This window comes from Entelurus aequoreus, linkage group LG08 (assembly GCF_033978785.1).
Source record: "Entelurus aequoreus isolate RoL-2023_Sb linkage group LG08, RoL_Eaeq_v1.1, whole genome shotgun sequence".
NCBI classification, from domain to species: domain Eukaryota; kingdom Metazoa; phylum Chordata; class Actinopteri; order Syngnathiformes; family Syngnathidae; genus Entelurus; species Entelurus aequoreus.
In genome coordinates, this window is record NC_084738.1 from 78,744,180 (window position 1) to 78,758,878 (window position 14,699).

Here is a 14,699-nt window from a genome sequence, read left to right on the forward strand (position 1 = left end):
ATGACTAAATATTCTGTAACAATGTAAACATTTAAAACTTTTAACTTTTAACAAAATTAAAAGTAACTTATTTGCTTTTTAATGTGCAAATATAAAAGTCAACATCCAGTGCAAATCTTAATATTCTGCAATAGTATAAGCATTTCAAAAGTAAAAGTATTGCTTATTTTGCTTTAAAATGTGCAAAAATAAAGATAAACATCCAATACAAAAAAGTGTAAAACGAAATATTCTGTAACAACAGTGTAAACATTTCAACAAAAGTGAAAGTATTGCTTATTTGCTAAAATGTGCAAAAATAAAGATAAACATCCAATACAAAAAAGTGCCAATCTAAATATTCTGGAGCACTGTAGACATTAAGTATTGCTTTTAAAATGTGCAAAATAAACATCCAGTCCAACACAGTACACAATAACCAATTCTACTCATTCCAGTGAGTGACTAACAGTTGTAATGAAGAAAGGTTAGCATGTCTACATGCTCTGGTTCTTTTCTTATATAAATAGGCGCTCAGAAGGGGTCGATGTGGCTGGAACTGAGATGTAATTAGCCTTCACCTCAAGCCAGGACTGCGAGTGAGCTGAGCTGCAGTTTAAGTTTCTAGAAGGTCAACGGGCTCATAGTGATGTTACTAGTAGTTGACTGGGAGGTGTTTATTATCATTTGGGGAGAGTCCGCTGCCTGATGCTCACCTGCTAAACACCTATCTACTCCACGCTGAAGCGCTGACTACATGCGCTCTGAATACGCACTGCTGATTGGCTGATAATGCTTCGTGTGTACCAATCAGATGGTTGTGTGGGTGGGACAATGCTGCGTGCTGAGACAGAGGCAGGAGCGAAGCAGCTTGTTAAGACTTTAGCAGCTAAAGTTAGCTTTAGCTTAGAAACTCGTTCGGTACACCCCCGTACCGAACCGAAAGCCCCGTACCGAAACGGTTCAATACAAAACGCGTACCGTTACACCCCTAGCAGATACAAATGACTAGGGATGATACTCGAAACCGGTTTTCCCGGTTGTTTGATAAGAAAAGAACCGAGTCCTCGGACTCGAATCCCTTTTTGAGAACCGGTACCCGTTATCGAGACCACTATAGTAAAGAAAAAGAGTTGATTCTTTATTCGAATCCCGTCCCGACCAGAAATGCTCCGTGGGACATCACAATAAATGACGTCACGTAGCTCAATCATTAGGCGCAGATAGCGAAAGCAGGAAAACAATGGACGGGAAAAAGCGCTCCAAGGTGTAATAAAGTTCAAAACAAAAGCTATAATCCATCGAATAACTTTACTGAGAGATTTTAGCAGGGTAAAACACATGACGAACACTTTTACGACCAACCGGAAACATAGCAACGCACCTCCTTTACGGCAGCTGTCGCAACGTTCTTAAAACAACCGCAGCACATACATATATATACAACATATCTCCCTTTTTTAACTTTTGTTTTTCTTTCCTTGTAAACAAAACAAAATCACACTGTAGATGTGTTGTCTGTCTAATTATAAATAATGCAGACGAGGCGTGTTGGCTGAGTTCTTGACGTTTACTTTCACAGCGTGGCAACATGCAGCACTTTTCGGGGCTACCGCGCATGCTCGTAACTCCCGTTGCATGCTGGGTAGTGTAGTTATATTCTCTAGCTCATAACATTTTGCCCCCATAAAGAAATAATGTTAACTCAATAAAGTGTATTTCTTTTTTTAGCTTTAACTTTTCATTTATTAGCATTGTAACCACATTTGCAAAGAACTTTTCTCTTCATAGAATTTTCTTTCAATAAAGAAATAAAGTGCAAAAATGTCAAAGCATCATAACAAACAGTTATGTCAAATAGCAGCAGAAGTGCACTTTTTGGAGAGCTGTATTATTTTCAGTTTTGTGCCCAAGGGACTGATTTTATTTAACACTATATTATTATTTATACACCTATAGTGATCACAGAGACAGCTTGTTTTTGTGTTACTGTATATATTTGTTTCTCTGAAAAATCCCACTTAATATACTTTGGGTAACAACAGTCAATATTTATTTATGGTTTTTTATTTTTTTAGGTGGGTAACAGTCAATATTTATTTATTTATTAGATTTTATTTTTTATTATATAATAAAAGTGAGCTTTTGTTAAACCAAATATTGTGTGTTTTTTTCCATATACAACAACCTATCTGGACTCGATAAGAGAATCGATAAGGAATCGGTTCGATAAGAGGATTCGATAATAGGCTCGAACTCGATAATTCCTTATCAAACATCATCCCTACAAATGACACATTCATGTTTTTGTGTAATGATGACAACGTATGCTCACGCGGACGATTGACTAGTTGATGGTTGATGGTTTTCTTTTCAAATGTTCGTTCATAGCCGTTGTGCTGCTATGATAGGCCATTTACGCTCGACACAGTGTGCATTCAACAACATTATTAGGCTGTGTATTGAAATACTTCCACACTTTTGACGACTTTTGGCGTGATTTTTCCCCCTCGCTCGCACCGCTCGCATCGTCTGCTTTGATCGTCTGCTTTGCGCTTCGCCATGACGGTAGTGTGACGTAAATATGCGACGCGTCGACGCACAAAAACGGCGTCAACGTATTTACGTAACCGATGACGTCGACGCGTCGTTTCAGCCTTATTATTTAGTAAAACAAAAATAAATGTAAAACTTCATCAATATACATAAATGTAAAGATGCATTAATAATGGATTTGTGATGGAATCCTAGTTCCGTAATCGTAATCAAATTGTGAGATTCCCAAAGATTTCAACCTCTAGTATTAATACAAGCTCTACATTTTCTGTTTGTTTACCCTATTAATTTCATTTCAGCTATAATATGTATGTCCTAACCTCATTCTAGTAAGGCTATCTTCTTTTTTCCTAGTATTACCTCCTCTTTTTTACTGTTACACTCCTCTGGACATTGTTACTGCTTATATTTTCTTTCTTTATTCCAATCATCCTCCCATTTGTTTTATTGACTTTACCACATACTTACCCCACATCCAGCTTTATTTCTTTAAAAAATGTTTGGAACTATTTCATATATTAAATCATGTCTTGTTTCTGAAGCTATAAGTAAAAGTACACAACTTAACTTACAAACCCCGTTTCCATATGAGTTGGGAAATTGTGTTAGATGTAAATATAAACGGAATACAATGATTTGCAAATCCTTTTCAACCCATATTCAATTGAATGCACTACAAAGACAAGATATTTGATATTCAAACTCATAAACTTTATTTTTTTTTTGCAAATAATAATTAACTTAGAATTTCATGGCTGCAACACGTGCCAAAGTAGTTGGGAAAGGGCATGTTCACCACTGTGTTACATGGCCTTTCCTTTTAACAACACTCAGTAAACCTTTGGGAACTGAGGAGACACATTTTTTAAGCTTCTCAGGTGGAATTCTTTCCCATTCTTGCTTGATGTACAGCTTAAGTTGTTCAACAGTCCGGGGGTCTCCGTTGTGGTATTTTAGGCTTCATAATGCGCCACGCATTTTCAATGGGAGACAGGTCTGGACTACAGGCAGGCCAGTCTAGTACCCGCACTCTTTTACTATGAAGCCACGTTGATGTAACACGTGGCTTGGCATTGTCTTGCTGAAATAAGCAGGGGCATCCATGGTAACGTTGCTTGGATGGCAACATATGTTGCTCCAAAACCTGTATGTACCTTTCAGCATTAATGGCGCCTTTACAGATGTGTAAGTTACCCATGTCTTGGGCACTAATACACCCCCATACCATCACAGATGCTGGCTTTTCAACTTTGCGCCTATAACAATCCAGATGGTTATTTTCCTCTTTGGTCCGGAGGACACGACGTCCACAGTTTCCAAAAACAATTTAAAATGTGGACCCGTCAGACCACAGAACACTTTTCCACTTTGTATCAGGTCATCTTAAATGAGCTCAGGCCCAGCGAAGCCGACAGCGTTTCTGGGTGTTGTTGATAAACGGTTTTCGCCTTGCATAGGAGAGTTTTAACTTGCACTTATAGATGTAGCGACCAACTGTAGTTACTGACAGTGGGTTTCTGAAGTGTTCCTGAGCCCATGGGGTGATATCCTTTACACACTGATGTTGCTTGTTGATGCAGTACAGCCTGAGGGATCGAAGGTCACGGGCTTAGCTGCTTACGTGCAGTGATTTCTCCAGATTCTCTGAACCCTTTGATGATATTACGGACCGTATATGGTGAAATCCCTAAATTCCTTGCAATAGCTGGTTGAGAAAGTTTTTTCTTAAACTGTTCAACAATTTGCTCATGCATTTGTTGACAAAGTGACTGAGCATTTCATGGAATCTACTTTTATACCCAATCATGGCACCCACCTGTTCCCAATTTGCCTGTTCACCTGTGAGATGTTCCAAATAAGTGTTTGATGAGCATTCCTCAACTTTATCAGTATTTATTGCCACCTTTCCCTACTTCTTTGTCACGTGTTGCTGGCATCAAATTCTAAAGTTAATGATTATTTGCAACAACAAAAAAATATTTATCAGTTTGAACATCAAATATGTTGTCTTTGTAGCATATTCACCTGAATATGGGTTGAAAATGATTTGCAAATCATTGTATTCCGTTTATATTTACATTTAACACAATTTCCCAACTCATATGGAAACGGGTTTGTACTTTATTTGTCTGTGTCCAAATAACTGCTATGTAAATTGCTATTATTACCCCCGTAAGTGTTTTAAATTTTATTTAAAACTTTTTTCTTGTGGAATAATTGCTGAAGCTTCTACTTAATTTTTTATCGTTTTATACGCATCTGTATATATTTTGAATACTTTTCCTCAGTACAGTTTTCTATCTGATAATGATTTAAACTTCAACTATTTAATAATTGCATATACATGTTTGCAATGTCGTACATCCGCTCTAGCATTCCAGAAATTGGTATATTAATATCAATTAAACTTTTTTTTAAAACATCTCCTATTATCTATCCAAAACTTTTCATCTTCTCCTTGGCAATTGAGTAGTATTTGATGATATACCGCCACTATATGCCTTACCGCCAAAATATTTAAGTTGATACCCCCACGGATTGTAGCAATGACACTTGACGGGCGCAGCCGCCTGCCGGTGCTGTCCTCTCTGCAACGAAGGCCTCGCCAAACCTCAGGCAAGACCCGCTTTACGGTGCTTCTGATTTGTTTGTAATGTGTGGTGCCTTTCATGGTTGGTTAGATTTAGGCTCAGGGGACTGATGACATTGGTCTGCTTGGTCAGTCACGGCAAGCCGCGAGTGCCAAAGTTCATTATCATGAAAACATTTTTTTATTACAGAGTAGTGAGTGGGGAAATATGTGCGGGAGAAATGTCAAGTCTGGTATGTGGTGTTAGAAAGGGTTAAATTGTGTGACTGTCACACTCAAAGCTGAGGCTTTGCAGCCATGGCCATGAGGTAGCTTAGTAAGAATGAAATAAAATGGATAGCTTCATAATGAGCTATCTTTATGCTAATCTATTTAGCATCACATTAGCTCAACAAGATGAGCATAATACTAGTTCATCAAATTGCTAGTTCAGTTCAGGCATAATTTCACAAAAAGCTGCTTTCGCGCTAAATTAGCATTCGCTATATCATGGTGTCAAACGTACGGCCCACAGGCCGGATAAGGCCAGCAAACAGGTTTTATCCGGCCTGCGGGGTGAGTTTGCTAAGTATAAGAATGAGCCGAAACTTTTGAATGAAAGAAACTGCTGTTCTAAATGTGTCCACTAGATGTCGCAATAGCAATTATTTGTATCTTTGCAGATTATGCTACATATGTAAAAAACAAAAACGTATGATGTTAGTGAACCATTTGAGGAGAATTAGCAAACTATTTTTAAGTTATCATGCTGCGATTTCACCAGTCCAGCCCACTTGGGAGTAGATTTTTGTCCATGTGGCCCCCGAACTAAAATTAGTTTGACAACCCTTCCTATATGGATTATAATGTGTATATAATATCCTGTGAAAACCTAGCAATAATAATTTCAAATTAGAACTCAGAATTAAGATGTTTATTTTTAATGGGTTAGCAATCGATTGTAGGTGCGATGCTAAGCTATACAATGCTAAAAAAGTTACGTTTTGGTACCACGGTGATTGAATTTGCCAACTCTCCTCTCTAATTAGTGTTTTCCTCCTCAGTATGGGGCAGAATTTCGCCGCTTCTCAGTGGACCGGCTCAAGCCCGGAAAGTTTGAGGAGTTCTACAAGCTCATCCTTCACGTCCATCGCATTGCCAACATGGAAGTGATGATCGGGTATGCCGACGTCCACGGTGACCTGCTGCCCATCAACAACGACGACAACTTCTGCAAGGCTGTGTCGACTGCACACCCCCTGCTTAGGGTTTTCATCCAGAGACAAGGTAGGATGTTGGACTTTGATCCTTTCAATGTCTTCAACTAGATTATCTCTTGGATAAATATTGATTTTCAGTTGCCTGACAAGATGTAAACCTTTTACAAATGACTTTTTATTACAATAAATGCATCGAGGCTGGTAAGTGCTATGGAGAATATTTCCTAATCTAATTATGTGCCTCTTCCCGCTGCTGGACGGCCAGGCCTTTTTTGTTTACTTCATATAAGGCTTCTTGTGTTTACTGCCGTCTGATTGGCTGAATGTGTCTCGGCCAGTGTCTGTCTGCCTGGGTAAGCCCTCTGTCTTATCCAAAGGAAGGGCTTGCAGGCGCACACACACACACACACACACACACACACACACAGACAGAGGCCATAGAAATCAGGTCATTGAGCAAAGCTTGTATCCCGGCATACCAGACATTACTCAGAGACAAAAGATCGGCATGAAAAGAAAAGACTCCTCGCCGAGCGCCCTCCGTTTGGATAAAGACGGTACCTCAGTGGCCCGAGTGGGAAGTGCTCTTGGTCGCTTAATACCTAGATAGTAAGTCAATGCGTATGCTAATGAGGTCTTGACTATTCATGTTCTTCCCAACACACCATCCTTCCTTGGAATTGTAATGATGAGCATTGTGTGCGCCTCAGGCCGCTGTTGCAATTGTTGTCCGGCTACCACCTTGCAGTTTTTATTAGGTACTTAAAAAGTATACAAGACATTGGGTTGTGTTTTGGGTAACTAATGACAGAACAACCTTAAGGCAACTGTAGCCAATTCGAAACATGAAGAAAGTCAGACAAGCGCTTTTGGTGCTGTTCTCGCCAGTTCCAGGTCCTAAATGGCTGTCAAAGTGTCCCAACTTGTTGGATGAGCTCCTCAGCCATCTACTTTTCGGGTGAGAGGCATGATCTAGCATAAACTTGCATGTAGAAGTGAAGCGAGGAAGCAGCAGACCACTCGATGATATAAACATAGGCACACACAGAAGTGATCAGGTCGCCGTTATCAATAGTTTGTCTGCGTTAGCGCTTATAATAACACTATGACCAATACTTGGTTAATATTTAGGTCACGAAATGTAATTGGAGTATAGTTGCTGCTTTTTAAATGGTTATTTATCGGATTTTATAGGCGGAATAGTGGAGCTCCCATTGGCTCCGCTGTAAGCGGACTAATGTTTACGTTTATTTATGTATTTAGAATGCATTTTAAAAAAGTGTTTGCACTCTTTGCATCAGCCATTCTTTCTCATCTTGTTTTATTTCCAAGTGACATAAAAAACAAAAAACAACACGGACGTGGTGATGCTTCATAATCTTCAGCCGTCACTGCAGCTGATTGTTAACCAGTAGACAAAGACATTTGTGTGGGTGCGAGTACCCTTATGTGTCAGTGTTGTTGCTAATGTAATGTCTGTGTCAGCCAGCGCCACTACAACGCTAGCACAGATGACTAAGAGTGAGCAATCGGGTGTCGGTGGACCACCTGCTTGGAAGACCTCACACACACACACACACACACACAACTATATACAGTACAGTAGAAAAACACAGAAAGGAACATTCACGTTTCCCTTCACATTTGAGTTAAAAGGCTATCTGTAGAGTGATTTTTAAAAAATGGCGTCCTTTTCTCTGACAATGGAGCCTGAAAGGGCTAGAAAACTAGTACCGTATTTTCCGCACTATAAGGCGCACCTAAAAACCTCCAATTTTGTCAAAAGCTGACAGTGCGCCTTATATATGGACCAATATTGAGCCTCCAACAGGTAAAAGTTTCAATCAATCAATCAATCGCAACTACGGTAAGCAGCCGCCGACTTCATTTTCCCCCGTCTTCATTTTCCCCCGTAGAAGAAGAAGTTCTTCTACGGTAAGCAGCCGCCCCCGTAGAAGAAGAAGAAGCGCGCGGTGCATGCTGGGATATATGACTGCGCGAGGCGTGCCGTTTTGATTTCCATTTGTTTGTTTATGTAAAGACCCCAAAATGGCTCTTTTAAGAGACACGCTTACGACGCAGAGTTTAAACTTAAGGACAATCAGTCACGCAGTAGAACACGGGAATAGAGCAACAGCGACACTGACTCAATTAATGACGACTTCGACGAAACGGAGCCGTATCCGCCCAACTGTTTAATTCGGACACTGAAGAAGAAGAATTCGAGGGATTCGTGGATGAGGAATAACTTCATAAAGTGAGCTTTCCATGTGTATTTTGTGTGTTGTGTTTTGTGACATTAACGTTTGAGCACTGTTGAGTTATTGATATATTGTTATTGCTCTGCACTATTTCGAGTGTTACTATATTGTGATTGCACTAACGTTTGATTTACAGTAACAGTATCACTGTTTTTTACGTGTTAATTTAATCAGGGAAAAGTTCCCCTCCACTATGTGATATAAATGTTGCAATACATGTTATACCTTGCTGTTGTTAAAAGATAAACAAAACACCACGTCACTGACTTTACCTCGGGGAAAATAATAAAACAGCTGTTTATTCATTTTGGGAGTGAACAGAGTTGTCAGAATGCTGGTTTGTAATCTATTAATGAAGTTTGACTGACCTATCTGACTGTTTTGTTGACATTCCCTTTGGCGCAGCTCTAATGGATGCATAGGTGCGCCTTATAATCCGGTGCGCCTTATATATGAACAAAGTTTTGAAATATGCCATTCATTGAAGGTGCGCCTTATAATCCGGTGCACCTTATACAGCAGAAAATACGGTAACTCCTGAACTGCTGCTTCCGAAGGGAAGAAAATGTGGCAAAACATGCACCCCTACTGTTCTCAAACCCAAAGAGTCAAATTTACTTGAAATTTCTGAGACACTGGAACTTGAGGGTGTTTAGCAAAATCATAATGAAATTTAGTACCCACCTTTTTAGGGGGTTGACAAGCACGTGTAACATTTGAGCAAGATTGGTTGACAATGATAGTCATCATTTAAAACGCCTTACTTAGCAAATAATTGTCCATAAGTCATTGACCATTTGTCTGATGATGACGATGATACAATTTTGAAGGTATCTTAAAAGTAAAGCAGTTTCAGCACAAACCAATATGGGGTGCCATTAAAGTTAGGTGTATTTTTACGAAATACGACATGCATTTTACAGCATCTGCTTTCCTTTTTGCAAATGTGGAGTAAACATACCTAAAGGTTGATAGATAGAAGCAAAATAAAACCTTTCGAGCTCCACCAGCTGCACAATTACATCTAGACCGTTCCCGTCTTCGCACACTTGTATGCCTCCTTTTATCAACCGGACACCATCGTCCTGACTTAGCTCGCCATTGTTTGGGAGATCAGTCGCGCACGTGTACGCTGAGGATACCTGTTGCTCTCCCTCTGGGGAACGATGAAGGAATAATGGAGGAGGACAATGAAGGCATGTTAGCCTCTTTTTAAGAGGGATGATCACACGGTACAAGCCAAGGAAGTCCTCATCAGGTGTCTTCTGTGAGATGTCATGGGTTGTTAAGTTGGAAAAAAAAACTTATTTTAAGTAGATTATTACACAAGCAGAAATGAACATCAGATAAATAAAAGCATGCCTATCTGGTACAGATCCAACAAATCAGAGATGCTTTTTGAAATATTTTCTATCAATACAAAACCGGTTGTTTTATATAACTGCCTTAAGACTCAAGCATTTTTGCATCAGATGAGCCCTCTAAGAAGATCTCTTAAACCAACGTTGGCATCTGTGTCAACAAAACAGGTCCAGCAGGTCTTGGGTATTTCTTAACGATTTCAACATTTCACTAAATGATGCTCCATTAAGTTTGCCTAATGCTGCAGATGTCACTCAACCACAGAGACTATGAGGAACAGAAATGGCTGATGCCGTATTTTCCGTACTATAAGCCGCTACTTTTTTCCTATGCTTAAACCTTGTGGCTTATGAAACGCTACGGCTAAATTATGGATTTTTGTTCGATAACAGCCATAATGATTTGTATTCAACAAATAGTTTTTTATAAAACACCCACAGAGACACTAAAAAGGTGTGTAATTGTTTGTGATATTGCACCATCATTTGGACGAGTTGCTCGCTGTGGGTGCTGCGGGTGTATGTCTACAGTATTTCCTTCTGTTTAATGCCTTGAACCAGAAGTACAAGTGCTGTCCGCCTATCTATAGCGTTTCTACTAATATGGTTTCTTCATTTATCACTCCAAACAAAGTTTTTAAATTTTAAAATTCAACTAAAACAATTCATAGTTACTAAACCGTCCCATGTGTGATTCTGTAGGAGAGCTTTCATGCATATTTGTACATGCTATCGTAATGTAATAAAGCTAGCATTATTATATATATATATATTATTATATATATATATATATATATATATATCATTAGCATTAGCTAATATGCTAACATGTTTACAAGTTTCGGTGTTAGTATTATTAACTTACAACATCATTTTTTTGCATTGTTTCAGTTTCACAAATTCCTCAGTAAATTTACCAAAATGTATCGTGCAGTTAAGTCTGTTTAGCAGACTGGAGAGCTAGCTTCCGCAGCTAGTGGGTCCATGACAATGACTTTTGTTTTGTTAGAGGCACTGTTTAGAAACAATTAAGGTATGTAAATAAACATTTACAAAATCTTTCTATGTAAAGAACTAATTTCACAAAGTATGTTGTATATCTGCGGCTTATAGTCCGGTGCGGCTAATATATGGAAACTATTTTTGTCTTCTAAAATTTTGGTGGGTGTGGTCTATGTGCTCTATACTCCGGAAAATATGGTAATTGGTTTTATGTTCATTCCTTTTTATGTTCATTCAGTGTTTTTTTAGGAGTCGAACTGACGGGATTCTATGGATTTATTCCTATCAACACACCTTGAGGCAACGAGATGAGCAGTGCACTGGTGGTGATGTGGGTTGGTTGTTTGATGACGTCCTAATTGTCCCATTTATAGTCCTATGCTGTAGCTTCATCCTGCAAATTAGGACATGGCTCTGACCGAGGGAAGGCTGCATTTGTTTATTTGTAGGCAAAAGATTAGTTGGACAGGAAACTGATCCCTAATCTAACCCAGATCCACTTGTCACCAGCCTCTGTTTCCCTGCTCTACATACTGTAAAGACCAAAAAGTAAACCACACCAAAACTCCTTGGGAACTGCCAAAACCCCCTTTAAGGAAATCTGAGGTTTGGACATAAGAATACAGCTTGCATATTCCAACAAACTTATTTTAAGCACAAATTTCCCCACTCTACAGCATTTCCAGACTGCACACCACCTAGTTTTACTTCAATTAAGTATTTTTATACCTTACTGTAGCTGCTTGAACTGACCATAAGTAAAATCTTGTCAGGTAATCAGACCGAAGATAGCGCCTATTGTTGTCGTCCAGACAGGCGTCAAATATTTTTTTGAGTTGTCAAAAGAATGACCTCAAACCTGTTAATCTGTTAATGGACATTTTGGGCAACTTTGGTAGGACAGTTAAGTGTAGCCTCCAATGTTGATCAGCCAATGTTGCGTTAAACAGATGCCCTTCAAAGCATAGTAGGTGATTTACACCCTCCGTTTGCAAATAATGTTTGTCCAAGCAAAACACACGGCCTTGTTTTGCCTGCTGCTCTCTTGCACACAGACTAAACTTTCGGCAAAGACGAGAGAAAAGGCAGAAGTTTTAAGCAAACAAGCAGGAAGGCCAAGGTTGAAGGGAGGCGGCCAGATGTCAACTAGTTAAAGTTAAAGTACCAATGATTGTCACACACACACTAGGTGTGGTGAAATTTGTCCTCTGCATTTGACCCATCCCCTTGGGGAGCAGTGGGCAGCAGCGGCGCCGCACCCGGGAATCATTTTGGTGATTTAACCCCCAATTCCAACCTTTGATGCTGAGTGCCAAGCAGGGAGGTAATGGGTCCCATTTTTATAGTCTTTGGTATGACTCGGCTGGGATTTGAACTCCAACCTACCGATCTCAGGGCGGACACTCTAACCACTAGGCTCTGTGTGATATGGATAAAAATATATATCCCAGTAAAGGTAATTGTATATCCTTATAAGGATATCGCAATAGGGGGACCTATTATGTAAAACCAACTTTTCTTACCTTGATACCTGTTTTTGTGCCCTGAAAATTTGAAATGAAACTATGGAAACATGGCGGGGATATTTATAAAGTCTTGCCTTCCTTCATACTTCCTCCAAACAAGCCGTTAGGAATGTCCCCCAATTGTGACGTTTTTCTCAATTGTGACATCAGCGGATGTTCCCGATGTAATTTACGCGAGTCCGCCATTGTAGTCTGATGATATAATCAATAAGCTCCTTGTTTTTCTCTCTTCTTGTTGTGGGGCAGACAGGCTTGTATATGCACATGCATTCTTCGCTGTTGCCATTTCTAGTAGAAACGGTATCAAAATCTCACTGTAAAATATTATCACGGTATTAATGCCATGGTATGATATTATTGTGGTATATTTAAAATAAAAATAAATGTGCCATATTGTGTAAAATGAAGTGCCAGAAATGTTTAGAATAAACACACTAATGCTAAAATGTTCTAATCATACTACCAACTTGTATTTCTAAGTGCAAAGAATGGTGCGGGAATATCCACTGTTTCTAGCAAATTTTTTTTTTTAAAACTTACAGTTGCCTGTCTTTAAGGTGACTAATGTTAACATCCAGTGTACAACAATGTTCACTTTAGTGTATTTTACTTTCTGAGAAGCAGTGTCCTCCACAGTTGACATGTTTACTTACTAGGGGTGTAACGGTACACAAACATTTCGGTTCAGTACGTTCCTCGGTTTAGAGGTCACGGTTCGGTTCATTTTCCGTAAAGGAAGAAAACAACAAAATATAATTTTTTTGGTTATTTATTTACCAAATTTGTAAACAATGGCTTTATCCTTTTAACATTGGGAACACTATAATGATTCTGCCCACGTTAATCAACATTAAACTGCCTCAAGTTGTTGCTCAGATTAAATAAAATGACAAAACTTTTCTTCTACATATAAAAAATGCAACATTAAACAGTTTCAAGTCAACTCATCATGCTTAATTTATTACAGCATTTGGGAAGCCTGTAGTTGATTTTTATTATGTAAATGTTATATTTTTATCAACATGTGATAGCAGGGACCCTGCCATTCAAAACTAGGCTGCTCCATTACTAATGATTAATGTAACTATAGCTGAAAAAATAGTACAATAGCAATAGGAGAGACTATTCATCCCTGAACACCATGGAGTTCATGTAGGCTTAATGATGCAGTTACTTATTATTACTATCAGAGACAGAAACTCTTTATTTAACATAATGTCCTTTTTTGCTGCTTCAACACAGCTCAATCAACACAGAAAAAGGTAAAGTGAAATAACATATGTAGTAGAATTTCTGACCTTTGACCTATATTGCATGTCTAATAAGAATGTACGCTCATTTAATTTCTCTTCTATTCTGTGCCAGTGGGACAAAAGTGAATATTAAGTCGTGCCAACCTGTCTACAGAATGTTTAGAATTTCCAAATATGACTAAGAGATACAAGGTTGTTTTGGAACAGACAAAACCAAAACAAAACAATCGTGACGCATTAGATAACAAACAATGACGCACAAGAGACATATAAAAAATGGCAGAAGACCGGAACTCGACAGTGATTTTGGCTTGTGTGTGTCTTGTTTACTGCGGAGTAACATGTGGTCTGTCTGCACGGCCAACTTAATTCAACCTGCACTTCTGATAATGGGTAAATAAATTTGTTGTACTAAACTACTTTTGTTGCCTGCTTAAGCTTCGGACAATCCACTACACAGACAGACAGGGCTTTGCGGTCCGACACACACTGCAAAATGAGCTAACGTTACGCTAAAAGCTAATTAGCCTTCACCTCATACAGGACCGCGAGCGAGCTGAACTGCAGTTTGTTTCTAGAACGTCAACGGGCTCATAGTGATGTTACTATTAGTTGACTGGGAGGTGTTTATTTTAATTTGGGGAGAGTATGCTGCCTTATGCTCACCTGCTAAACACCTATCTGCTAACCCCACCGCAGAAGCACTGACTACATGCACTCTGAATACGCACTGCTGATTGGCTGTTACCGCTCTGAATACGCACTGCTGATTGGCTGTTGCGCTATGGTTGTAACCAATCAGATGGTTGTGTGGGTGGGACAATGTTGGGTGCTGTGTAAGAGACAGAGGCAGAAATCAGAGCAGCTTGTTAAGACTTTAGCTTAGGCGGCTACTTAATATGTTCGTGTGGAAACTCGTTCGGTACGCCTCCGAACCGAACCGGAACCCCCGTACCGAAACGGTTCCATACA

General features: G+C 39.2%; 1 protein-coding gene across 1 annotated transcript in view; it reads left to right on the forward strand.

Moving 5' to 3' along the window:
* Positions 1-14,699, forward strand: part of LOC133655242 (partitioning defective 6 homolog gamma-like) — a 62,260-nt gene that overhangs the window by 22,154 nt on the left and 25,407 nt on the right. The window contains exon 2 of the mRNA XM_062055215.1: positions 6,169-6,391. Coding sequence (XP_061911199.1) covers positions 6,169-6,391 — 223 coding nt within the window. The remainder of the gene's footprint in view (positions 1-6,168; positions 6,392-14,699) is intronic.